At 32.9% G+C, this 25,559-nt stretch overlaps 3 protein-coding genes across 7 annotated transcripts; 1 reads left to right on the top strand and 2 right to left on the bottom strand.

The window, feature by feature from the left end:
• Positions 1-1,791, bottom strand: LOC114408918 (probable CCR4-associated factor 1 homolog 7). The gene is made up of 3 exons (XM_028372136.1): positions 1,533-1,791; positions 1,329-1,381; positions 1-1,209 (listed from the first exon to the last, which is right to left on the bottom strand). Exon 3 carries the CDS (start codon positions 1,152-1,154, stop codon positions 333-335), a length of 822 nt encoding a protein of 273 aa, XP_028227937.1. The 5' UTR covers positions 1,155-1,209; positions 1,329-1,381; positions 1,533-1,791; the 3' UTR covers positions 1-332.
• Positions 1,792-12,207: 10,416 nt separating this feature from the next.
• On the top strand, positions 12,208-19,335 carry LOC114408916 (chaperone protein ClpB4, mitochondrial-like). Its single transcript, XM_028372129.1, has 10 exons — positions 12,208-12,552; positions 13,040-13,258; positions 13,336-13,573; positions 14,172-14,367; positions 14,567-14,621; positions 15,639-15,789; positions 16,672-16,980; positions 17,221-17,486; positions 17,588-18,517; positions 18,712-19,335. Exons 1-10 carry the CDS (start codon positions 12,301-12,303, stop codon positions 19,018-19,020), a joined length of 2,925 nt encoding a protein of 974 aa, XP_028227930.1. The 5' UTR covers positions 12,208-12,300; the 3' UTR covers positions 19,021-19,335.
• Positions 19,336-19,839: 504 nt separating this feature from the next.
• LOC114408917 (pentatricopeptide repeat-containing protein At4g39952, mitochondrial) lies at positions 19,840-25,559 on the bottom strand. Of its 5 annotated transcripts, none has more exons than XM_028372133.1 (4): positions 22,574-25,559; positions 21,881-22,129; positions 21,108-21,423; positions 19,840-20,275 (listed from the first exon to the last, which is right to left on the bottom strand). In XM_028372133.1, the coding sequence occupies exon 1, from the start codon at positions 25,162-25,164 to the stop codon at positions 22,900-22,902; it is 2,265 nt and encodes a 754-aa protein (XP_028227934.1). In that variant the 5' UTR covers positions 25,165-25,559; the 3' UTR covers positions 19,840-20,275; positions 21,108-21,423; positions 21,881-22,129; positions 22,574-22,899. The 5 variants fall into 5 exon arrangements, with proteins under 5 accessions (XP_028227934.1, XP_028227933.1, XP_028227936.1 ...); XM_028372132.1 differs by having other exon boundaries at positions 21,108-21,149; XM_028372135.1 differs by having other exon boundaries at positions 19,840-20,249; positions 21,108-21,149.

Genomic DNA, 25,559 nt, shown 5'->3' with positions numbered 1-25,559 from the left:
TCAGAGAACAGTGTTGTTGGTATTGATTATAAGTTGAGCAAAGATTACAAGAAACAAATAGCTGCAGCAAAGCAAACTAAGGGAATCATCATATAAGTTATTATTTAAATTTGAAACACTAAACTGAAGTGATGATTTACAAAGAACTCAAGCTAACAAAACCAGCTAGGGTTTGAGTTACAGTTCAAGCAAGGATGATGATGAAAATGTTACAAGTAAACAACAACCATTTTTTGGCAGAAGTGTACACGAAGTAAAAAGAGACTCACACTTAAAACGTACTCTACATCCAATTATATTCTTCTTTCCTTTTTTCTTTTTCTCTTTCAATTTCAATTAGTCTGTCCACTCTCAACCCCTAAACCATACAAGACACCAGCATATTTCTCCGTGGAGCCACTGAAGAACGTATCCCTCAACTTTCTAAATGTACAAGAAGTGAGTAAACTATCAGACCCAGCCTGATGGCAGACGCCAACCCTCTCCACCTCCAACAACTCCGCGAGCTTGTTCAACCCTCCATGGAGGCTGTTGCAGAACTTCATCAGGTGCTTGATATCATATACCATCGGAAAATACATCTTGATCAGATCGAAGAACCCGGCCTGCGTGTCCGGCAAGCTCCGGCATGTCAACAGCTTCAGGAGGTAGCCGAAATCGTAGCCGCTGTGGAAGGTAACCCAGCGCACGGAGTCGTTCAACACGATCCCGGAGGACATGAGGAGCTCCCCGAACCGGTTCACGTCGATTCCATTCTCGCTGTTCTTCTTGAAGTCGATTCCGCACTGGCGCAACAGCTCGATCGAGTCACTCGCGAAGATGTCTTCGCTGACGTTGAACTCGCGGAAGTTGAATTGCCAGATGCAGGGGCTCTCCGTGCCGCAGGTGGGAAGGTTCCCGTTTTCGTCGGAGAAGGTGAGACCTAATTGGATCAGCTTCAACATGTCCACGTTGTCCTTCAAGGTTTGGTAGTTGTAGTCGTTGATGTTCTTGAAATTCCCCACCGGACGGAGAACCACGCCAGGGAACTCGGTATCCATCGCCACGTAGTTATACTCGTCGACGATTTCGCGGATCAACGCGAACTCCTCCTCGAGGTTATCGTTCCAAACCTCCCTGATTTGAACCGAATCGCCTTTCGGTAAAATCGACATTTCAAACGAACAAATCCGAGCAGCAGAGTGAGAATTGCAATCAAACCCCCCAGATCTGTAACAAAAACACGCGGAAACGGTTCAGATCTCAGAACCTAACAAATCCGGAACGAACATCGATGATATCTGAACAAACGAGAAACAAATCTAAACAAAATCAACGAGCCGCGATACCTGAAGAGGATTTGAGTGAGTAGAGCTTCGAACCGGTCGAGATTCAACTAGATCTGAAACAAACACAAGCATATTAGGTCCAGACGTCCAGTGAAGAAGAAGAAGAAGAAGAAGAAGAAGGAGTGGTTCTGAGGAATTAGGAGTGAACTAGAGTTGAAGCCGGAACCCTAGAATTGGAAGTAGTAGAGGAGTGAGGAATCTAACCTTGCGATGGGTGAAGAGAAGGTTGCCGTGAAGCGATATGAAGGGAGGGATCGGAGATTTGAGCTCCGATGAGGGGAGAATCGGAGGTCAACGAGCGGGGGGGGAGCGAAGAAGGGGAAGCGACAGGAAGTTGGGGGCGAGGGGTTGAGACCTGATTTGTACTGGGGATGGGGCGTGGGGTCGTTTTGGTCAGCAACAACTACACGGGAGGTGTCGTTTACAACTGGGCTCTTGCAATTCGGGATGCGACAATGTGATATCAGTCGTTAACATCTGTCTAGACCCAAATCACCGACCTTCTTGCTTTATTTTTATGCTTAAATATAATTAATTAAATATAATTTTAGTTTTCCTATGTTGAATTAATTTTTATTTTTTTTAATTTTAAAATAGAAATATTTAATTCTTTTATTTTAATAAAATTGTGTGATTTTAATCTTTATTTTCGTAATAAAGACATTTAATCATTCTATTTGAAAAAAATTATAATTTTAGTTTCCACATTTTTTTAAAATTTACCCTTTTGATCTAATATTTAATTTTATTTATGATTTATTTATTTTATTTCTTATAATATAATTAATTAAATAATTTTTTTATGATATCATAAATTAATATGTTAGGTTTATAACTCAAATCAATTGAAATAAAAGACGTAAAACATGATCAAATTTGATTAAACTTAAAAATTTTATAAAATAAAAAGACTAAATATTTTTATTTTAAAATAAAAGACTAAAATTATTGATTTTTTTAAAAAAAAAACTAATTGTCTCTAAATTAATATATTAAAATGTGAGAACCAAAATTGTGAATTGAACAAGCTTTTTTTTATTATTTTTAGTTGTTATTGATTTTAATATTTCTTTAATAATACTACTACTTGTTATTATTATTATTTTGTTTGCTTTAGACATGTAGAATTGTGTATTGATATGCTTAGCAGTTATTTTATAGTAGTTTATTTCAATCATTTATAAAAATATATATATGTTCATTTTGTTTTAAAAATATTTATTTATATAATAATCCTTGATTCAAAATATATATAAATTTTCAAAAGTTTAAACAAGATAAGATTTGTGCAGAAAACGGAAATTTTAATTAAAATTAAAATAGTGAAAGCTTGCAATTTGAGGGGGAAACAAACATAAGAATTTTTAGTGCATATAAAAATAAAAATAATGGAATAATCATGTATCGCATAGAGAAATGAAATAAAGGGGGTCTCTACATTCTAACATGGGAATTAAAAAATATAATCTAGGTATTGATTTATTTCCACGTTTAGGTTTCCATTAATTTTTAGTTAAGAGAAAGCTGCAAGTCAAGCTATTCTTGGCATAACATCTACATATCCCGGGTATTGTTGAGAAAATACTATAAATGGCAAACTGGTGATGGTACACAAGTGGGAGTGTGGAAGGATCCTTGATTGTATGAAAGTTTTTGGTCAAATTTTACCTAGCCCAATAATTTGAATCAAGTGTTGGTTGAGGAATTGAAGAGAGGTTAATGTCATTTTAGTGCTATGAAAATATGTAATTTCACCAATTGATGTGTTCTATTAATTAAATAAAAGATTAGTTAGCCTTTTATTCAAGTTTGTTTAAAAACTTTTGATCATAATATTATCACAGTTCTTTTTACTGCAAAATTAGCATAGTTATATTCACACACTCACTTCATTATGTTAATTAAATAAAACCTAAGTCGAATTAAATTAAATTTAAAGTCACTATTTTTTATAGTACAAATTATCTCTAATTTAATAAATTTAAGATTACTATTAGTATCGCTATATAAACAAATATTTGTCTCAATTTCAAACGCGCTAAAAATTTTCAGCAAAGAGAAGACATTTTGACGAAATAATTTGGCAGGAAGTCGGTAACAACTTGATAAATATTTTATAACCTCACATTAAATTTTTTTTTGTGATAAAGGACTCATGAGACGAACAGCTGTTTAATTCCATTTATTTGTTGTGATCGTTTGTTTGAAATATAAAGGATAAAAAGAGTATTTAATCACTTTTTCTATAAAAAGGATTTTTGAACTTCAATTTCAAAATAATTTATTTTCAAATTTTACTCTGCTTGCAAATAAATATTTTAAATTTCAGTTTTATATTAATACATACTTAAATTATACCCGTGATGTAAATAGATATAAAATTTCCTTTTATAAATAGTATATTTTATTAATGTTGAGTTAAATTACTAATGAAGAGAAATATTCTTAACTTTCTGTCTTTTTAATTCATATAATTTCATGATTCTAATTTTTTTTAGTTTATATAGTTTTTAAATTATAAAAATTAAAAGAGAATTAAAATATAAATTATAAAAATTAAAAAATATATTTTTAAATTACATAAATTAAAAGAAAATTAAAATATAAATTATAGGATTAAAAAGACTATTTTCAAGAATTGAAAATATAAGAATCATGAAATTATAGTAATTTAATCTTAAAAAAATTAAAGTATAAATTTTTCATTTCTTTTGTTTTTATGAATTTATAACTTTCACCGTGTTTACTGTTTAAAAAATGAATATTTCGAATTATAACTGGCAAATAAAACTGCAATACTATGTTTCTTGGTGATATTTTTTTATCCAATTCAAATAGATTACTTTAATCATTTTTTCGAATTATAATCGGCAAAAACAGTAAAACCTATAAAAAAGGTCACGGAGTGCCGACAAAAATCATCTAATTCTTATTATAAATATGTCACTAGCAAGTAGTAACCACTTATTGGCTTGGCAAGCCTTTATTAGCTTGACGTGTTTTTTATTTGCTTAAATATATTTTTTATGTTTATAAATATTAAAAAATTAAAAATTTGTTATTATAATTTTTTTATATATTTTTATTCTAATAAAATTAAAAGGTGTTATTTTTTTGTCTAAAACTAAATTGGGACGAATTCAAACCTAAATGTCTGATGTTTGTTCACTAAAAATTAAACATGTGAAACTATATCACCAACTTGCACTTAAACATCACCCCCTCATCCTTCACAACTAACCACCGCAACTTCGACCATCATGCGACCAACCACCACCCTATTCATCTCCTCCACATCGCAGAGTACCACCTCCTTCATTGCACACCACTATCCGCACGAGACACCCTCTATACCGTTGACCCTGACGCCACCAGATTTGATGGTGGAGTTTGGTTGGTGTGAGTAGTGGCACACTAGAGGAGGTGGTGCAGGTGACGGCGTGACAGGTGGTGGTAGTTATGGGTTTGGGAGAAAGGAATATTTTGCCAAAAAAAATCCTACAATTTATCATTACAAATTGTGATTTTATTTTTTTTTACAACAATTTTTTTGTAGTTTTTAACCCTTGAAAATTGCATTTTGTAATTTAAGTTTTAAAAAATGTCACATAATTTTGGATTTGTCCAAGTCTAGCTTTAGACCAAAAAATAACACATTTTTATTTTATGAAAACAAAAAACATACAAATTTTTTTTTGCAATGACGAATTTCAAATTTTTCAATATTTACAAAAATAGAAAACATATTTTAGTCTTTTTTATTTAATTGTTTGGCAACCTTTTAGGAGTATATTAGATTAGGATTTCGACATATTTTAAAATATTTTTTTATATGAAAAAATCCTGTGGTATTCAATGAGGATTTTTAAATATTATAAATAAGTTTTGTGATATTCAATTAAGATCTTTAAGATTTTTTAAGGAAGACAACAAAATGCAGTGGTATTCAATTATGATTTTTTATAACTTATTAAAAGTCTTTTGATATTAAAAAATATATAAATTTCAATGAATTATTTTTTAAGAAAAATTTCAATGGATTTTATCAGACTTCTTAGTATATAACATCTATCAAACCCTTGAGATTTTACTAAACTTTTTTTCTTTGTATATTGGTTACCAGAATTTTTTTCTCACACATACTTTATTCTCTCTTTAATATTTGGCAAAATTATAAATTTGGTCCCCCTATTTGTTTCAAAATTCATTTTTGGTCTCCTTATAATTTAATTCACGAATTTAGTCATCCATTTTTTTTTGCAATCCCGTTATTTCAGTCCCCAATCTTGAAATTGGACGTTGGTTGTCAATTGCTTACCTTAATCGTCATGTGTCGCACTTTTATTAGACATTGACCGACACATCTCACGCTTTTATTGGACGTTAATTTTATACATCTAATTAACGTTAACCTCCCGTAAAAGCGTGACATGTGACAGTTAATGTCCAATAAAAGCGTGACACATGCCAAAAATTTGGGAAACTAAATTCATGAATTAAATTATGAGGGGACCAAAATTGAATTTTGAGACAAATAGGAGAACCAAATTTACAATTTTGCCTTAATATTTTTCAAGATGCACGTGTCATATATAATTTTCCTATTCTTTTGGAATAACAAAATGTCAAATATATTTTTTCCTTTTGTTGAACAAGTGACCTCAATAATTTAAGAGGGGGTGAATTATGTTTCAAAAATATTTACTAACAAACTTTTAACCCCCTTCTAAATGATAGGCTCATAATGCAAAAAGAAGAAGTAACAATCAATTTAACAATGTTTTTTAAACATGTAAGACAAACTTGATTACAGTAACATAAATGAGATAAGGGAAGGGAGAAATAGAAACTTGATTTATACTGATTCAACCACTTTTCATGCCTATGTCCAGTCCTGAAGCAACCCACTTAAAATCTTTTATTATCTCTGTAAATCTTTTATAGACTTTGAACACACCTTGGGATCCCTCACCCTTGTTAAAAGATTCTCCAAGAGACAACCCGTTTCATGATTACAACTCTCACAATTCAAGAGACAATCAGTCTCTTGATTACAAGTGACTTTTTGAGATAAACAGAAAGATTTTTCTCCTTTAGAATGGATGATACAAATTGAAGTTCCTAAAGGAATTTCTATTTTTTAGAGATGATAATACAATTTGAAGTTCCTAGACGAATTCTCAATAGATTTGCATGTGTTCGCCCAAAAGTTGTTGAGAGAACATTTGACAATCAAGTTCTCTTAGAATATCTCTCTCTTACTTTTTGAAGTCAGACACATATATATAGGCCCTTCATGTCTTTTCAAAAATGGTTTGAAGAGATGTGTATTTTCAAAAAGTTTTTTTCTGAAATTTTTCTCTGGTAATCAATCACAGGTTACTGGTAATTGATTATACAGTTATATTTTGAAGGATAATGACTTTTCAAATTGAATTTCAAGAGTTTTGTTGCTGGTAATCAATCACACATCAATGGTAATCGATTACAGCTTTTAAATTCAAATTTCAAAACCCTTATAAAAGCTGTTTTTTAAGATTATCTTCTGGTAATCGATTACACTGCCTGGTAATCGATTACGAGAGCCTTAGATGTCTTGAAAACACTTTGTTTTGAAGCAAAAGCTTGATCTTTAATTAATCTCGAAGCAATGCTTGTTTCTTGAAACAACTTTGTATTAATTTTGAAGCAATGCTTAACCTTTGAATGTTTGTTGAAGTAATCTTGAAAACAACCTTGTTTTATTATTCCTTGGCATCTTCAAAATCATGTATTCATACATTCACACCTTTTGCATTTTTTTCTTTGTTTTCTAAATTAAATTAATGTTTGTTTTATGTGTTAAGACTAACTATATTTTTCTTATACTAATTATGTCCATCGCGAGCCAGACGTAATATTTTCATGACTGTCACCCTTAATTTTGTTATCCATATAACTGAGTTACTCTTCTGCCAGTTTTTCACTCTGACTACTCTCTTATAGTACATGTTTATTGTTACACTTCATTTAACACATGCCATTAGATTTGTCATAAAATAATTATAATAATTAAAAAAATAAGAAATTAATGTATAATTTTAAATGTATTATTTAAATCCAAAAGTGAGAATGAAAAAATGTTGTTGCAATTAAAGGTTAATACAAGAGTACATAAAGTTAGAATCAATATAACTATTACAAGATTAAAAATTATATTAGTTTTACTTTTTTATTCAAATCTCATCATTTTTTATTATTTTTTTACCAACTCTTATAATTTTAAATGTATTTTTTAAAAATTAACATAGTCCTTTCAAATCTTATAAATCTATAAATTATTTTAAAATTCCTTAAATTCTAATTATATAAATCTATTAAAATCTAAACTATCATAAAAAAAATTTAAAAAACTAATAAGTGATAATATTATTACCTAATCTTTAAATTTCACAAGAATTTTTTTTTATATTAAAACAGTCCTTTAAAATTGTAATCTAATACACCCACTTAATTAAAGTGATCTCATTTTAAACATGTGCTATTGTAAATTTACAATTAAAACATAAATTACTTCGCCTAAACCCATTTACTTAACATTAATTTTACAAAACCAAAGTGATCCAAAATTGAATTTATAAACTCTCGCTGAAACACACGTTTCTGCCACTATTTGTTGTCGTGGATTGTCCTTAGAAACCAAAGAACTATCAGCAACAAGTGTAATTACTAATTTCCATCTTAATCGCCACATCCCTTTAAACAGTTATACTTGGAATCTCTTAATAAAGTTTATTCAACCGGGTCTCTATCATAGACCAGGTCCAGGTCAAGTGAAGTGAATGTGAATCAATAATGATAAAGATTCAATCGAATTTAATAATATCAAGTTGTCATGCCTCTAACTTCCATCCACATCATGGTCCAAAATGGTAGGCAATTCCAAACAGTCCATATGAAACGCCGGTGCCATTCCCATGTAACAGCCGTAACCGCGTCACCCATGTACCAATACCTTTCTTTTTCTATTTCTTTTTAAAAGAAAATCGTCTCTCAATTTTTTACACTCACTAGCAGGGGCAGACTATCAAAATTTTAAATCCATCCGATAAATATACTAACATCAGAATTCATATATTTATAAGTATATGTTATTTCAAAATGATCTGATTTTTTTTGCGATTACAAAAGAATTGCACATTTTTCAATCACTCAAAGTTACAAATGACCATCCATTTCTGATACCGTCAAGAATCCTAGTAAACTTTTAAAGTTTGATATCTATGTCAAAGATATGACATACTCCATCTGTTACTTTATAATCATCATGTAAGAAAAAAAAACAATTATAATTTTAACATTTTAATGTAATATTAATTATTATTTTTACTTATATCTCTTATAATATTAATAATATGTAATAAAATTTAGAAATAAATTAATGATAATGTAATATTAATTTTATAAAATTATTTTTTTTTGTCTATTTATTATTTTATTATTTATAAAATATCATAAGATGATGTTATTTTAGATAGGAAGGAGTATTACTCCGGCCCTCCAATGAACATCAGTTCTCCGCTTGACTTTATTTAGATTAGAATAGTGGTCCGGGCTAGTCGTCCCTGACCTAATCAGATAAGAACTATTATCCTTATGATCGAACAACGATAGGGTAACCGGGTACAAATAAGCCAGTGAAATAGGACTAGGAAGTGTACGACGAAGTACGCGTGGTACGTAAGCGAATACGGATCACGTGGATTTGTACTGATCCGCGGGAACACGCAACGCAAAAAAACGTAAGCTGCTATACCGAATCCCCCGTTGACGAGTCGATCAGGCTCGACGACTGGAAGAAGCAAAACGAAATTCGGATTTGGCCAAAAAAGAAACAACGTTATGGATACAATGACCGATCACCATCAATAAAGAAGAACCTTTCTAAATCACTTCGGGTCAATAGAGGAACTACATATCAAAAAGACCGGATTTCATTTAGTTCCAAAGACTGGTAGGGATAGGGATCAATTCACTTCAAACTATGGGTAGCCGGATGTTTAGCAATAGGATACCCTTACTTAAGTATCTCGGCTTCATATTACATAGTACTTAAAGCCGTACAAAAGAAGCCGCAAACCCACAGCGTTAAATCATGATAAAGGATTTATGAGTCAACATTTTGCACGTTTATTAGAAAACTGGTTCATTTTATATTATATCCTTTAGTTTTAACTCAATGCTACTTTTAAAAAAAAAACATAACGAGCTTCATTGGTGCTATTTATTAAGAAAATTTATGTATGATACACATAAATGCATATATGTGTAATATAATATAATATTATGGTATATATAATTATTATGTATTATAATAATATACAACATTAATATAGTTCTATAGTAAAATATAATATATGATTTAACAATTTTAAGAATGGAAATAAGGTTTGGAAAAATTTAAAAATAATCTTCAATTATAGAATAGGTAGATTAAGTGAAGGAAAAAAAGGCTCATATTCTCGACAATTCACAGTGGCTAGCTGATAACCACAAACCTGATAATCTCATATAAAAAAAAAATCTAACGCCATAATTACATAATGGTATCACTTTAGTGCATGGTTACATCATACGTAGTACGTGAGAGAATCCAATGAAATTATTTAAAAATTAAATACAAAATGTGAGTGCTTTCATACAGTTGGATAGAACACTCGTTCAGTAAGCTAGGAGGTTTTGATTCGACTCTCAATGAAAACATAATTATATCGTAGCCAATATATAATCAATATAATGAAATTTTAGTTTAAAGATTTATTTCTCCTAATTTTTAATCTGTTAACAATTCATTATTTTGATCAAAACATTTTTCATTTCAATTGAGTTATTATATATTTCTTCTGAACTTCCGAACTGTATATTTCTTAATTTATTAAAAAATATATATAAACGTATAAACTTTGTAACCAAACAACGAAGTTGTAAACTCAAATTTAAATTTGAAACAAATAATTTTTATTTTTTTATAAAATATTAAATAATTAATTATTGACTTTTCTCAAAATCATAACATAATAGAGATTAAAATAAATTTATATTTTCACTGAATTTTGCTAGAAACATAGTTTGCATATAATTTTACTTTTTTAATTGTTTAGACAAAATATGAGGAGGGAATAACTTGTTTAATTTCAGGGATAAGAAATCTTATTAAACTTAAGGTGTATTTAATTAGGATTTAAAAAAATATTTTTAAATCTTAAAATATTTAATCAAGACTTTTAAATAATAAAAATAAGTCTTGTATTATTCAATCAATGCTATTAAGATTTGTTAAAAAAATTAATGAAATCTGATATTCAATTAAAATTTTTTATAACTTAAAAAAGTCTTTTGATATTTAAAAGTATACAAATTTCAATGTATTATTTCTTATGGTGGATTTTGAGACTTTTATGAAAAAATACACATCAAAACAATTTTATTAAGACGCTTGAAATTTCATAATACTTTTTTTAGCATATATAATCTCTTGTATCTTTGTTGAAAGTCATAGACATTTATAAATATGAGATTTTTTTTTTAATTTGGATAACATCTTGATTACATGTTTAAACATATAAAGGAACTTAATTATATATAAACATAAGAAATACATTGTTTTGATAAAACGTAAAAAGTTGTTTCATGTATAAGTGAACAAATATATAAATAAGTTCACAATAATTGTTAAACATGTTTTTTGTTTGGTGGGATGTTATTTTGAAAATAAATACAAGTATTCATACTACTCACAATATTATGGTATATAATTTTTATACAATTCACACGATTATTGATGAAAGGAAAATGAACCTATTGTATTTGTAAATATGTTAAAAAAATTTGATTTGTTATTTAACAAGTTTAGAGTTATTTGTATAAGATGGGTTTTATTTAAAATATTAGATGAATAAAATTTATTAATTTTAATCAATAATTTGAATGTTTTTTAAAAATTCAGAAAATCCTTTAAAATTTTAAATATCCAAATATCATTTCAAATCTTATGAATTTCCATGTTATAAATCCATTAAAATGTAAACTATCAAATCTCAATCATAAAAGTTTTCTAAACAATTTTAAAGATCATTATATTTTTATAATTTTTTTAAAAATTCACAAAATTTTTTTATATCAAAATAATCTTTTAAAAATTTAATGTAATATACCCCTCAATAAATTTATAAATGACTCAGCTTTTATTTTTTTACACGAAAAACAAAATAGTGAAATTGTTCATTCAATGTTTATGCTTATGTTTTGAAATTGGATTCAAATCTTCTTACAAGCCGGATAATATCACGATGATATTATTAGTCATATTTTATTCAATCCCAATATTGAAAATCTTTTAAGAAGTTATTTATATTCTTCAACAAATCTAAAACAATCATATTAGATTTATATAGTCCATTTCATTTTAAGTGAAGAATAACTATAAATAGTGTTAATCTTTCTCCATTTTTTTTATCTTTGCTAAAAAATAATTATTTAAATTTTTAAAAATATATTTGAATAAAAATTAAAAACTATATAAGTTGATTATTCTTTCTTAACATATTAAAAAAATCGAAATACTTTTTGAATAAAATAATGGTATAGGAGTATTTCCTACCATTAATAATAGACATATTTATTTAATGTTTAAAAAATATAACACAATTTAATATTGACTCTGTATGTTTTTGTTCCTCTAAAATTTGAAAAAATTGAATTTTTTTAATTTTAAAATAATAAAAAATATATTATAACCTATTCAGAAGAGAGTTCACAGGTTGTAAGAGTTTTTCTTTTTTTAAAAAAAAAATAAATTAAGACAAAATAAGAAAAAGAAAAAGAAAGGTTAGAACTTAGAAGAACATTCTACCAACTTCCATTTGCCCCTTTCCCAAGCTTCTAGTGCGCTTGATAATGCTAACCCCACTGCGACTGCCACTGTAATACGACGATGGCAACCAGAAGAACTCCGACGCTAACAAAATCCGTTTTCGCCGCCGTAACCGCTTCTAGGACTTCTCGCTCTCGCTCCCATTCCGCGCGACGACTCTTCCCCGCCATCCCTCGCGCTTCGGAGAATTCCCTTTCTCGGTCTCAGATTATCGACGCCACCAATGTCGCCTCCGCCAAGTTCCTTTCTCGCTCTTTCACTCGCACCTTCCACGCCACTAATCCCTCCCTCCGCTCCGCCGCAAGCTCTCAGGTCTCCATATTCGTTTCGCACTATTTCGTTAATTCCGATTATGCCATCGTTAGTTAGGTCAGGTATTTGTTAAGCATTCATTGATGACCGGGGAAGTTGGATTGGATGTTGAAATTTTAGTCTACATGTATTCTCTTAGTTAAGCACTTATAGAAGAAAAGAAATTAAGATTCTAAAATGAATTGAGCTTTTTCAGTAAGCTAAAATCAACTTATGCATAACGCTTAACTTTTATAGAAGCTATTTGGTTTAACTTCTCCAAAAGCTGAGGTGTATAAGTTGATTTTAGCTCCTAGTTCTGGATGGTGGATCGATTTTTTTTATTTTGTTTGTCAATTTCTTCATTTTATTTTATTTGGCTATTGAGCGCTGAACAGTGTATCAGCATAGCAATTCTTTAGGCTCTCTGGTTGGAGAATAAAAATGGACATTGATAAGTGCGTGTGTGTGTTTCTGGTTTAATGATGTGCTATTTGTATTTTATCAGGTGGCGCAGACGGACTTCACAGATATGGCATGGGAGGGGATTGTTGGTGCTGTTGATGCGGCGCGAGTTAGTAAACAACAAATTGTGGAGTCTGAGCACTTAATGAAAGCTCTTTTGGAGCAAAAGGATGGCTTGGCTAGAAGGATATTTACTAAGGCAGGATTGGACAACACGTCCGTTCTACAGGCTACTGAAGATTTTATAGCTAAGCAACCTAAGGCGAGTTTACTGGTGATATAAATAATAGATTTGCATTGGTATTTTGGAAAATTCTGACCTAAGGCTTTGTTTGGCAGGTTACGGGTGACACTAGTGGTCCTGTAGTGGGCTCGCATTTTAGCTCCCTCTTGGACAATTCTCGAAAGTACAAGAAAGAAATGGGGGATGAGTATGTGTCTGTGGAACACCTTTTGCTAGCATTTCATTCTGATAAGAGATTTGGACAACAGTTGTTTAAGAATCTTCAGCTTAGTGAGAAAGCTTTGAAGGATGCTGTACAAGCTGTTCGGGGAAGTCAAAGAGTGACCGATCAAAGTACAAATCTATATTTTAAGGTTTCTTTTTTTTTTTCCCCTAGAAATATAGGAGCACATGATTGGTCCTATCTTACTACAAATTACAATAAAGCTGAAAATTGTTATAATTTAGAAATAAACTTGAAACCAAATTGTTGCAAAAGTATAACAATATTAAGTTTGATGGGATGACTAGAAAAGGATATTGATTATTTATGATTCTTATAAGCTATAGTATAAAAGGAACAAATAGGCTAAGTGGTGATTATAAATTAGTATCATATTTAATTTGTAAGGTGCCTGTTGTTTCAATTGGCTTGTGTGACTCCAGGTGATATTGATTGTCCCTATGCTTGATCCTTGATCAGCTTACAGGTTATGAATCAAAACCTGATTTTAGTGCTCATTGTCATATCATGATCATTATTTTTTTAAATATGCCTGAACTGTTACTTAAATTTCATATGTATAAATTTAAGCCAAGCCTTGTTTTTACATAATTACATTGTTTCCATATGTTTGGTCTACTCTGTTATCTTTTCTTGTTGCTTTTGTTTCTTTGTCTGTCAGATTTCTATGTTGTGTTTGTTTTCTTATTTGGGAATAACTGTATGTAGATCCAGAGGGGAAATATGAAGCATTGGACAAGTATGGAAATGATCTGACTGAACTTGCTAGGCGTGGCAAGCTTGATCCCGTCATAGGTCGAGATGATGAAATTCGGCGCTGTATCCAGATATTATCAAGGAGAACAAAAAACAATCCTGTTATTATTGGTGAACCTGGTGTGGGGAAAACTGCAATTGCTGAAGGGTTTGTCTAAAATAATTTTATAGCAATTACTTGAAATGTGCTATACACAATATAACTTCTTGTTATTGTTATTACTTTTGTACCTTATACACAATATTACTGGCAGTAGCTTATATTTTTTATGCTGGGCTAAATATCCCCTTTGTTGTATGTGTTGTTTCTTTAAATGTACTGAAGGCCTTTTTTCATTGTTTTGCAGATTAGCTCAACGTATAGTGCGTGGTGATGTTCCAGAGCCATTGATGAATCGAAAGGTTGAGCTCCTATTGTTTTTTTCCTCTTGATTATAAACTGATAATATGAGTTGAGTTTCTTGTTTGTAGTGGTGTCAAGTCTCAATGCAGGCTGATTATGTAAAAGCTTCTGAAAAAGGTCTAATCAAGCTGCTAAACCTTGTAGTGTCATAGTTTCCTAATACCCTGAAACTTATTTTTCTTACGTTGAAATTATAGGGTCTATTTTGCTCCTCTAGCTTATGCATTTCAAGACTGAGCACAAAACTTAGATACTTCTATATATGTAGAAATCTCCCCCTCCCTCAAACTCACACACAAAGAGATAAAGATTTTTCTTGCTATTCTAAAATACAAAGAATGTTTCTTTCTTACTGTTGAAAATATGAGATTTTGGGTATTGAGGAAGGAAAATTTTCAATAATATTATCTTAAGGATTGTGATGTGCTAGAATGTGATCATATGACCACAAACCTAGTGTTCAAACCCTTATTTATAATAATCATAATCCTAACTATATAGGAAACAAATTATAAGATAAGGAAATAGGGAAACTAATCCTAAAGGATAATTGAGATATTGTAAGATATGATCAAAAGATAATATAGGATATTTGCATATATTATCATATTTATGTCCAAAACTAGACATTTAAGGTGGTGTGAAAAATATCATCTGAGAATGCTGTCATTGATTGTACTTACCTGTCTTGTAAAAATATTAAATTTTCCTATTTGAAACCCTTCTGAAGCTTTATTTTTGTCTCTTTTAACAATTATGACATTATCAATGAACTTGGAATTGAAAAACCTTATGAAATGGGTCACATCATTATTCCTATTTTCTTATCAAATTCTCTGAAATGTAATATTGTAATAAAGTGCAGCTTGGTGCTGTTAAGCTCTTGCTAATCTGCTATATGAGGGGTCCAGGCCCTTTATATTGCACCTTTGCTTAATATTTCCTTGGCAGTCAGTGCTGTAATTTTTTTTTTTAAATTTGTATTGAAAATTACTTTTATTCTTGTTGTTTAATAGTTGATCTCCCTTGATATGGGTTCATTGCTTGCTGGGGCCAAGTATCGTGGAGATTTTGAAGAAAGGTTGAAAGCTGTCCTGAAGGAAGTTACAGCATCAAATGGGCAAATAATTTTGTTTATTGATGAAATTCATACCGTTGTAGGTGCAGGTTGGTACCTTATTCTTGTTGCTCAAGCCTTACTTGTTAAACTTATAATATAGACATTAAGAATATTGTGTACTTTTTATTGTTAGACATAATATAACCATTCATATGCCTTCACCTAATAACTTAAACTTTTAGGATAGTCTGTTCGTGACGTAGTATCGTAGCCTCTTTAATTTGGTGGTCCAAAGTTTGATCCTGGCCGCCCCCCATTTTTCTAAAAAAATGTTGATTTTCATGACAAGGTAGGTGGACTTGTGCATATAGAACCAATTTTATGTTTCCAGAGATGTCATATAGAACCAATTTTATGTTTCCACTTAACAACTTAAGCTTTAAGCTAAAAAGGCTCTTGTATGAGACAATGTCTTAGAGATGTCATATAAAACCAATTTTATGTTTCCACTTAACAACTTAAGGTTTTGAGAAGATTGGTTCAGGACACTATTTATAAGAACCCACCTCCAGTCCCCTATCTCCCCCATCCCTAAAAATCTGGAATATTTGTCATCAGTTCTTGGTTATAATCAATTAATGAACAAAAAAAATAATTTATTGCTGCTGTCAAAGCAGCTTAATCTGAATAATTTCTGTTTCTGGGTAGACTGGTGGGAGGGGAGAATTGCTAATAGTAGAGTACCGATGGAAGAAAGTAATACACTATAAATATATTATCATACTGTCTATAGCTGATCCTTTATTTGCTGGGCACCAATATTTGTCCTTTAATTAAGCTTTTGCATGCCTTTGATTATATGCTCTCTTAACCAGATTTGAGTGGCATTTCGATTCATATATGGTCATCCACCTTATTTTTGTTCCAGCTCTTCTATTCAACCAATTAGTAATATGCTGTTTTTTGGTCATTGGCTCCCTAACTAACAGGGGCTACAAGTGGTGCAATGGATGCTGGGAACTTGTTGAAGCCAATGCTTGGACGAGGTGAACTTCGATGTATAGGAGCAACTACATTGAATGAGTATAGAAAATATATTGAAAAGGATCCTGCACTTGAGCGTAGATTTCAACAAGTGTTTTGCAGTCAACCATCTGTTGAAGATACAATATCCATTCTTCGTGGGTTGCGTGAACGCTATGAGTTGCATCATGGAGTCAAAATATCAGATAGTGCACTTGTTTCAGCAGCAGTTCTTGCAGATCGATACATTACAGAACGCTTCTTACCTGACAAAGGTAAGATGCGACTCTAGCACATATATTATGGGTTGATTCCTTTTAATGATTTATTTTTGGACTTACTTCAATATTTTAAAGAAGTTTATTCTTTGACTAGAACAATGCAAACTTTTCTTTTTGTAGAAAAAAACATTCTCTCTCTCTCTCTCTCTCTCTTAAAAGCCTTCAAATTGTTAATTGCTTGGAAACTTTTGCTGGTTGATTTTTTGCTTCCACTAATTTTTTTTTTCCGTTTAGCCATTGATCTTGTTGATGAAGCTGCTGCAAAACTGAAGATGGAGATCACCTCTAAGCCTACGGAATTGGATGAGATAGACAGGGCTATATTGAAATTGGAGATGGAAAAGCTCTCTTTGAAAAATGACACTGACAAGGCATCTAAAGAAAGATTAAGTAAGCTTGAAAACGATTTGAGTTTACTTAAACAGAAGCAAAAAGAATTGACAGAACAATGGGACAGCGAAAAAGTTTTTATGACTCGGATAAGGTCAATCAAAGAAGAGGTAATGTTTAGTTTGTGTGTTGTCATTGCCATAGTTCCTCTTCCCCCTCCCCTCCCCTCCCCCAAAGAATTCTACACCTTACATGTTATAAACATATGTAGATTGATAGAGTCAACCTAGAGATGGAAGCTGCTGAGCGTGATTATGACCTGAACCGTGCTGCTGAGCTTAAGTATGGAACTTTGATGTCCCTTCAGCGCCAATTAGAAGAAGCTGAAAAGAACCTAAGTGACTTCCGAAACTCTGGACAATCTTTACTCCGAGAAGAGGTCACTGACCTTGATATTACAGAGATTGTTAGCAAATGGACCGGTATACCATTATCAAACCTCCAACAAACAGAGAGAGAAAAGTTAGTCTTGCTGGAACAGGTTCTTCACAAGAGGGTGGTTGGTCAGGATACTGCTGTAAAATCTGTCGCTGATGCAATTCGCCGTTCAAGGGCTGGATTGTCTGATCCAAATCGGCCAATTGCAAGCTTCATGTTCATGGGTCCGACTGGTGTTGGCAAAACTGAGCTTGCCAAGGCTTTGGCTGGTTACTTGTTTAACACTGAAAATGCTCTTGTTAGAATTGATATGAGTGAGTACATGGAGAAACATGCTGTTTCACGTCTAGTTGGAGCCCCTCCTGGTTATGTTGGTTATGAAGAAGGCGGTCAGCTAACTGAAGTGGTCAGGAGAAGACCCTACTCTGTGGTACTATTTGATGAAATAGAGAAGGCACATCACGATGTCTTCAACATCTTGTTACAGTTGTTGGATGACGGAAGGATTACTGACTCTCAAGGAAGGACTGTTAGCTTCACAAATTGTGTTGTGATTATGACTTCAAACATTGGTTCTCATTACATACTTGACACTCTTCGTAGTACACAAGATGATAAAACTGCAGTCTATGATCAGATGAAAAGACAAGTTGTTGAGTTGGCTAGGCAAACTTTCCGTCCAGAGTTCATGAATCGCATTGATGAATATATTGTTTTCCAGCCTCTGGATTCCGAACAGATCAGCAAAATAGTGGAGCTCCAGGTAATTGATGTGCTTATATTAACTTAATCCACCTTTAAACTTATTTTGATTCATTTCCTTGTTAAATACCTATCTTTTAATGGTATTGAAGTTTCTTTTGATTGTTTATGACTTAATCCCATGTTTGTTTGACTCTATTCTAATTGCTGGAGTCTGGAGATGCATGCTAATACATGTTTTCTTACCTGCTGTAGATGGAGCGAGTGAAAAACAGGCTCAAGCAGAAGAAAATTGATCTTCATTACACAGAAAAAGCTGTTAAACTTCTTGGTGTACTGGGTTTTGATCCAAATTTTGGAGCTAGACCAGTTAAAAGAGTGATACAGCAATTGGTTGAAAATGAAATTGCTATGGGAGTTCTAAGGGGAGATTTCAAAGAAGAGGACTCAATCATTGTTGATGCTGATGTGACTCTATCAGGCAAAGAACGTTCTCCTCTAAATAAACTGCTTATTAAGAAGTTGGACAGCCCTGATGCGGATGCCATGGTCGTCAATGATTAATTTTGCCTACTAGCTTCAGTTAGATAAAAGCAGAGTTTAAAAAAAAAAATTGGTAAAACTCCATAGGGTACGAACGTAGTACTTTTTTTTTTGTGTGTAACTATTGTCTTGAGGATATTGTGTTTAAAAATAATTGTTGATTCAGGTTTTATTCGAGACTCGGGTACTTTTTTTTTTTTTTATCATGACAACCATGAGGATTGAGCTCAAGACGTCATGCATATTCTTCCAACTCCTAGTTGGCTGCCCCTTGTCGTTGATGATTATGAAAAGGTGTTAAGATTGAATACATAAGCAGCATGTATTTAAACCTCATTTTTAAAATCCACTGAAAAGATTGACAAAGAAAAACGTATTAAATAGATAAGTATTCACTATTTTCGTATCCAAGGGACCGAGGACCTGTAAGTGAATCACGATCAAATCGCAAATTTAAAGATTTTTTTCTTTTTTCTTTTTCTTTTATGTTGGTGCATGCCTTGTTGATAAGAGAGGTGGTAGACACACAATATTGGAATCCAAATTTATTTTGCGCCCTCATTACATCTCTAATGGTGCACTCTCTCTTTGGTTCTAATTCATTTTTATAGATCTTATCATGTTTCATCATATTTAAGATCTTAATATGTTTTTACTTTTAACGATGAAATCACTTAAAATGAATCTCACATGTGATCACAATATACTTTTATATTTATTTTTGTTTTAAAATAATAATTCGTTAGTATTTTAATTTTAACACAATAAATATGCAAAAGATAAAATATATTATTTCCCCACGCTAGGACGAGAGCTGTCACTTCTCAAAGGCTTGTAAAATAAGAGTGCCAGCACAAAATAAGTGCATGCTTGATTTATAGTTGAAATTGTTATGATCTTCGTTCCAATGTAATTTAATGGATAAAAGCAAAACCAAAATAAAAGCAAGAGTCCTGATCCTTTTGCAAAAATGATTTTGCCTCAAACATACTTTTCCATTTGATTTCTAAACATGCACTAAGAGTGTTGGTAGTTCTCACTAGAATGAGGACGATTCACCATTACTTAAAAAAAAGTGCGTTGAGCAAAAGCAAGGCAATTGCTTCCTGCACCTCCTTATTTTGAAATATTCCGAGATTATTCCTCCATCTTTTAAGTTTGTACGACCCACAAATGCTTCTCTGCACCTCCTTATCTTGTGTAGTTGTGTCTCCAAAGTGGATCTTCTTGACCCACCGTTAACTTCGGCACTGTAAATAAACGAGAATACCCATACCTATGTGAAAACAAGTAGAGAACTAAAGAATCAAACGCTAAACCAAAAAATGTAAACAATTTCAATAAATAATACAATATAATTAACCGAGGAAAAATTAAATCTGAAATTGAGCGGTATTCTAGAATACCTATTCCGGTATAATAGACATATATTCCGGCATAAGTGTTACAGAGTACCTTTACAAAATGTCACTTGATTCTGTAACACATGTTCCGTAAGCTTAACAGGCATTTTGAAAAGGTATTATTTCGAAACACCTATTTCGGAACACATTGTTTTCTGGGAAAACTCAATTAAAAACAATTCTTGGGAATGCTAGATTCCTGAGAATGATTTTTAAAATATGCATACTAAATGTAGGAATTTAAGATTTTCAATAAGATTCTTAGAAAACTTAAAAGAATCCCCTTATCAAATGCCACCTAAGGGTAATTTTATCTAGTCATGGAGTTTTAACTTTTTTATGGGGTGCAGGAAGCAAAAGCCCAAAAGCAATTAAGGCTTGTACATCTAGCTTCATACATCGATTTGCTGCAACCGTACTTTACAAGAATGGTTCCTATTTATAAGAATTGGTGAAGCATCTCCCAAGCAACTCCAAAGTCCAAACATTTGTCTTTGTTATATACCTTATATATACTTATCACCAAAATGCCTACAACGTCAACATGTATTACCTTTGGTGGTAATCTGGTAGAGCTAGGGAACATGGGATTCATATCATAAGAAAATTGTGTCTATAACTCTTCACAAAAATTAAATAGGTGGGGTTATATTAAGTAGGTGGAGATAAAGGACCAAGTATGTGAACAAGAATAGGATTGCTTACCATATCACCTTTCTGAAGAAACCAACGTAGTTTATCAACAATCTGCATATGTAAAAACCATTCTTTAAGCATTGCTTAATGGATGTAATTAGGAATATTGATATGAATACATTAGTAACATGAATGAAATGCGATTGATATGGGTACTACTACGTATGGTTAAGCATACAATTAGGCATTAGCATGGCCTAACAGTAATGCTGCTTTCGTACCAAACAGAATAGGCTTACTGTTTCTCTTATTCATGATATCTGTTTCACTTCAATAAAAAGTAGGATATAAAAGCTAGTCATCACATAACCCCAACTCAGCATACCTAAGGACGTAAAAATAAGTAGAAGATACTATATCAATAAGAAATGTCAATAGCAAAGAAATTCAATGATGTGACTAGATAAAGTTGGTTGAAAATGTAAGCTGGCATCCCTTCCAGCTTTTCCATGTGTAAAATGGAAAGCATGTGATGTGTATTGATTAAGTATATAGAATAGGTGTAAGATATACTTTCAGGTCGAAGTAATGGTAAATAAAATGTGTGGGGACTAAAAGAACGACTCGAAAAACAAAAACATCAATTTAACACTTGCAAATAACATGTGTGAATGTGATTGTTTGGTAAAAGACCTTTTCATGTACTTGGTGTGATATCTGCATCATCTATGTCATTAAAACTAAAACTGATAAAAGTAACTTGAGAATCCACCTTCAAGACAATATTAATAATAATCATAAATGAAGACGAGAAACACAGAAAAAGAGAGAAATAACATAACCTTGCCAAACATTTGCACACCAGGATATGACTTTGGACAGCGTACAAACAGAAAATTGCAACACAGGATCCATGTTATTTTCAAATTCTTTTGCAGACATGCAATAATAAATGGGACAAGTAAAAGGATCCCCATCAGCAATATTTCTCTCAAGTTCCTCTGCCACGTGTTTAATTATCTGAGAAAGTGACTCAGCATTACAATGTGGATGAAAAAAAGGTCCAAGGTTGCAGAAGCACATTTAATGACCTGAAAAAAGAATTCCCATATAAACTTTTAGTTACAACACAAGATAGCTCAAGAAAACCCCCGTTTCCAAAACTATCTTAACAAATCAATCAAAAGAAACACCAAATAAAATCGATGTTCAAGCAGGAGAACTAAGTCTTGCAGGAAATCATTGGAGGATAACAAGGATGAATATGCCATTAACATGGCATGTGCAACAGTTAAAGGTATCGTTTGAAGCACAACCAAATTCACAAGGTTCAAAATGTCAATGTTTTCATAAATTGTCAACATTTTTTTTTATCAGCCATAAATTGTCAACACTGTGAAGAAAATAACAGAACTGTTGAGACAAATTTCGTTAAACAGGTTGCCTCACACTTTTGGATAAGGGCATAGGTCTTAAATCAATAAAGCATCAAAATTCAAAGGAATCGAACAATGTACTGCAGAATCAAATACCACCTTTATGGAAACTTAGTCATCTCTCCCTCCTGCCAACCCTGGCGTGCCTCTCTGCTAGCCGCTGCATGAATACTTGTGAGTTACAGAATTAAAACATCCATCAAGAGGGTTATTTTTGTGGGGTGTCAGAACAATGTGAAAAGTATTTCATGATAATAACATGTCTGGTTCTTTAGCCCAATTGCTCAATGACAAGCTCATGAATGGCTTATGAAAGGAGCAAACTCGAGAAGATTAAGCCTATTGGCACTTGGTAAACTTCCAATGGTTTTCTTTAACCTTTTCTTTCTTTTAAAGCTCAGGCTTGAGGGAAGGGAAGTTTTAGTTCAGAGCAGACTCCAACCAGCTTTCTTTCCCATTGAACACCTCTCTTTCATCGTCCTTCTCACATTTTCTGCTTCTTCCCACCTCCCAATGAAGCTATACATATTGGCCATGATTATATAGTAGCCGTCGTTTTCTGGTTCCAAGTCAATAGCATACTTCGCAATTCTTATTCCCATCTCAATTTGATTGTGAGTTTTACAATGACCTAACAAAGCTCCCCAAACACCACCATCCGGAGAAATGGGCATTGATAGGACCATGGCTTCTGCTTCTTGTACATTACCATACCTTCCCAAAAGATCTACCATACAAGTGTAGTGCTTTAAATTGGGATTCACAGAATAACTCTTCATTCTGGCAAACATGTATTTGCCTTCTTCAACAAGCCCTGCATGGGCACATGCTGAGAGAAGAGAGAGGAAGGTAATTCCATTGGGCATAACATTTGATTCCTCCATATGTTGGAATATCTCCAAAGCAGATTCTGCATATCCATTCATTCCATAGCCTGAAATCATCGCATTCCAGCAAATCACATCCTTCTCCATCATAGAGTCAAATACCATTCTTGATTTTTGCAGTTGCCCACACTTAGCATACATATCAATCAATGCCGTGCCGAGAGGTAAATTGAGTGTAAAACCACTTTCATTTATGTAGCAGTGAACCCTTTCTCCTTTCTCTAGAGATGCAAGGTGAGAACAAGCTGAAAGCACTACCACAAGTGTGGCTGTATTGGGCTTCTGGTCTTCCCTAACCATTTTACTAAATAAATTTACAGCCTCTTCATGCTGTTTGATGTGAACATGAGATGAAATCAAAGTGTTCCATGATACAACATCCGTCTCCGATGTATTAAATATCCTCCAAGCAAAGGTCATCTTACCATATTTTCCATACATCTCTATGAGTGAGTTGGTGACTGAAATGTTTTTACCATCCAAAAAACCCTTTATCACATTGCAATGAATCGACCTACCCAAATTAACTGCTCCTAACTGGGCACATGAGGCAATTGCCGAAGCTATGCCAATTGTTTCGGAATGAATACCTAACCACTGCATCTCCCTGAAGAGCTCAACACATTTCACATTCTCCCCTACTTTACCATACCCAAAAACCATAAAGTTCCAGCCATCTCCACTCCCTTGGCACAACGGAAAAATCCTCTCTGCCAAACTTAACATTCCAAACTTGCAGTACATAAACAACAGCGAATCATTAACTTTCTCATCATCCACATAATATCTCCTTATAATGACTCCATGAAACGCTTTCCCTTGAAACACATCCATGGAATTACCAAAGCCCGAAAGCACACAACAAACAACAACCCCATCTGGGCGTATTTCATTTTCCTGCATTTCCCTAAACAACCTCAGACACTCCCCCATCATCCCAATCCTCGCATAAACCCCGATGACGGACGTCCAGCACAGAAGATCTTTGTGAATCACCTCACAAAAGGACCGATACGCTTCTCGAGGAACCCCACATTTGGAATACATATCCAAAACCGAAGACTGTATAAAAGAAGCAACCCCATTTTTGACAACCACCCCATGCAAACACGAGCCTTCGCTCACAGCACCGAGGTTCCCACACGCGAGAAACCCACCCTCCCACGTTTTAGCATTGGGCTTCTCATCATCTTCAACAACCCCATGCACGTGACGGAGACACCTCAAACCCTTCTCAGGCTCCCCGTTGTGCACGTGCCCGATGATGAGTGCAGTCCAAGCAACCACGTCCCTTTTGGGAATTTCATCGAACACCTTGCGTGCAAGATCCATTCGGCCACAGCGCGAGTAGAGTGAAACGAAGGAAGCGGAAGAATGGAAGAGGCCGGTTTTGGAAGCGAGGGCGTGGAGTGATGCGCCGTGGGGGAGGAGCGTGAGGTGCGCGGCGGCGGAGACGACGATGGGGAGGGTGAAGTGGTTGGGGGAGAGGTTGGAGGCGCGCATGTGGGAGAAGAGGGAGAGGACGCGAGGGAAGAGGGAGCGGGAGAAGAGGGATTTGAGGAAGGAGTTGTAGAGGAATGTGTCTTTGGAGGGAAGAGAGTGGAAGAGTGTGGAACATGAACTGGGATCGTTGTTCAGAGAGTCGTATAGAGATATCAGCTTTGAGGCCATGAAAAGGTTCGTGGAGTGGCCGCTTGTAACCGTCAGCGCGTGGAAGCGGAGGAGGGAATCTAGGGTTCTGATGTGCTTCGAGACCAAGATCAGTTCACCTGCATCGTAAGCCTTCGACATGCGTATCACCATTTTTGTGCTTCCTTAATCATGTCAGTGCTTATGTATATGAAAATCATTGTTGATAGATGTAAATTTTTTTTTGATGGTTTCTGTGTCAAATAAAAATGAGGATAGAGAGATTTGATTATAAAAGAGAAAAAAACCTAAAGACATTTGATTCAAATGAGAAAAACCATAAAAAACTAATTATCACATAATTTGAAAAGCTTGTAACACAAAGAAAACCGTAATTTGACAGAGTGAGAAACCAATTAGACCTAAAATTTATTTCAAGAAACATTTGTGTTAAACAAGTTTTCTAAGTCTAAAGCGAAAAATAAATATCTAAGGGTCCATTGGGTAGAAAGAAAAAAAAATAAAAAATTTGAATTAAAATTAAACATAGATTTCACATGATCATTTTA

The sequence above is a fragment of the Glycine soja genome, chromosome 4 (genome assembly GCF_004193775.1).
Source record: "Glycine soja cultivar W05 chromosome 4, ASM419377v2, whole genome shotgun sequence".
Classification (NCBI taxonomy): domain Eukaryota; kingdom Viridiplantae; phylum Streptophyta; class Magnoliopsida; order Fabales; family Fabaceae; genus Glycine; species Glycine soja.
Note: the sequence above shows the minus strand (reverse complement) of the source record. Positions and strands in the feature narration are given on the sequence as shown.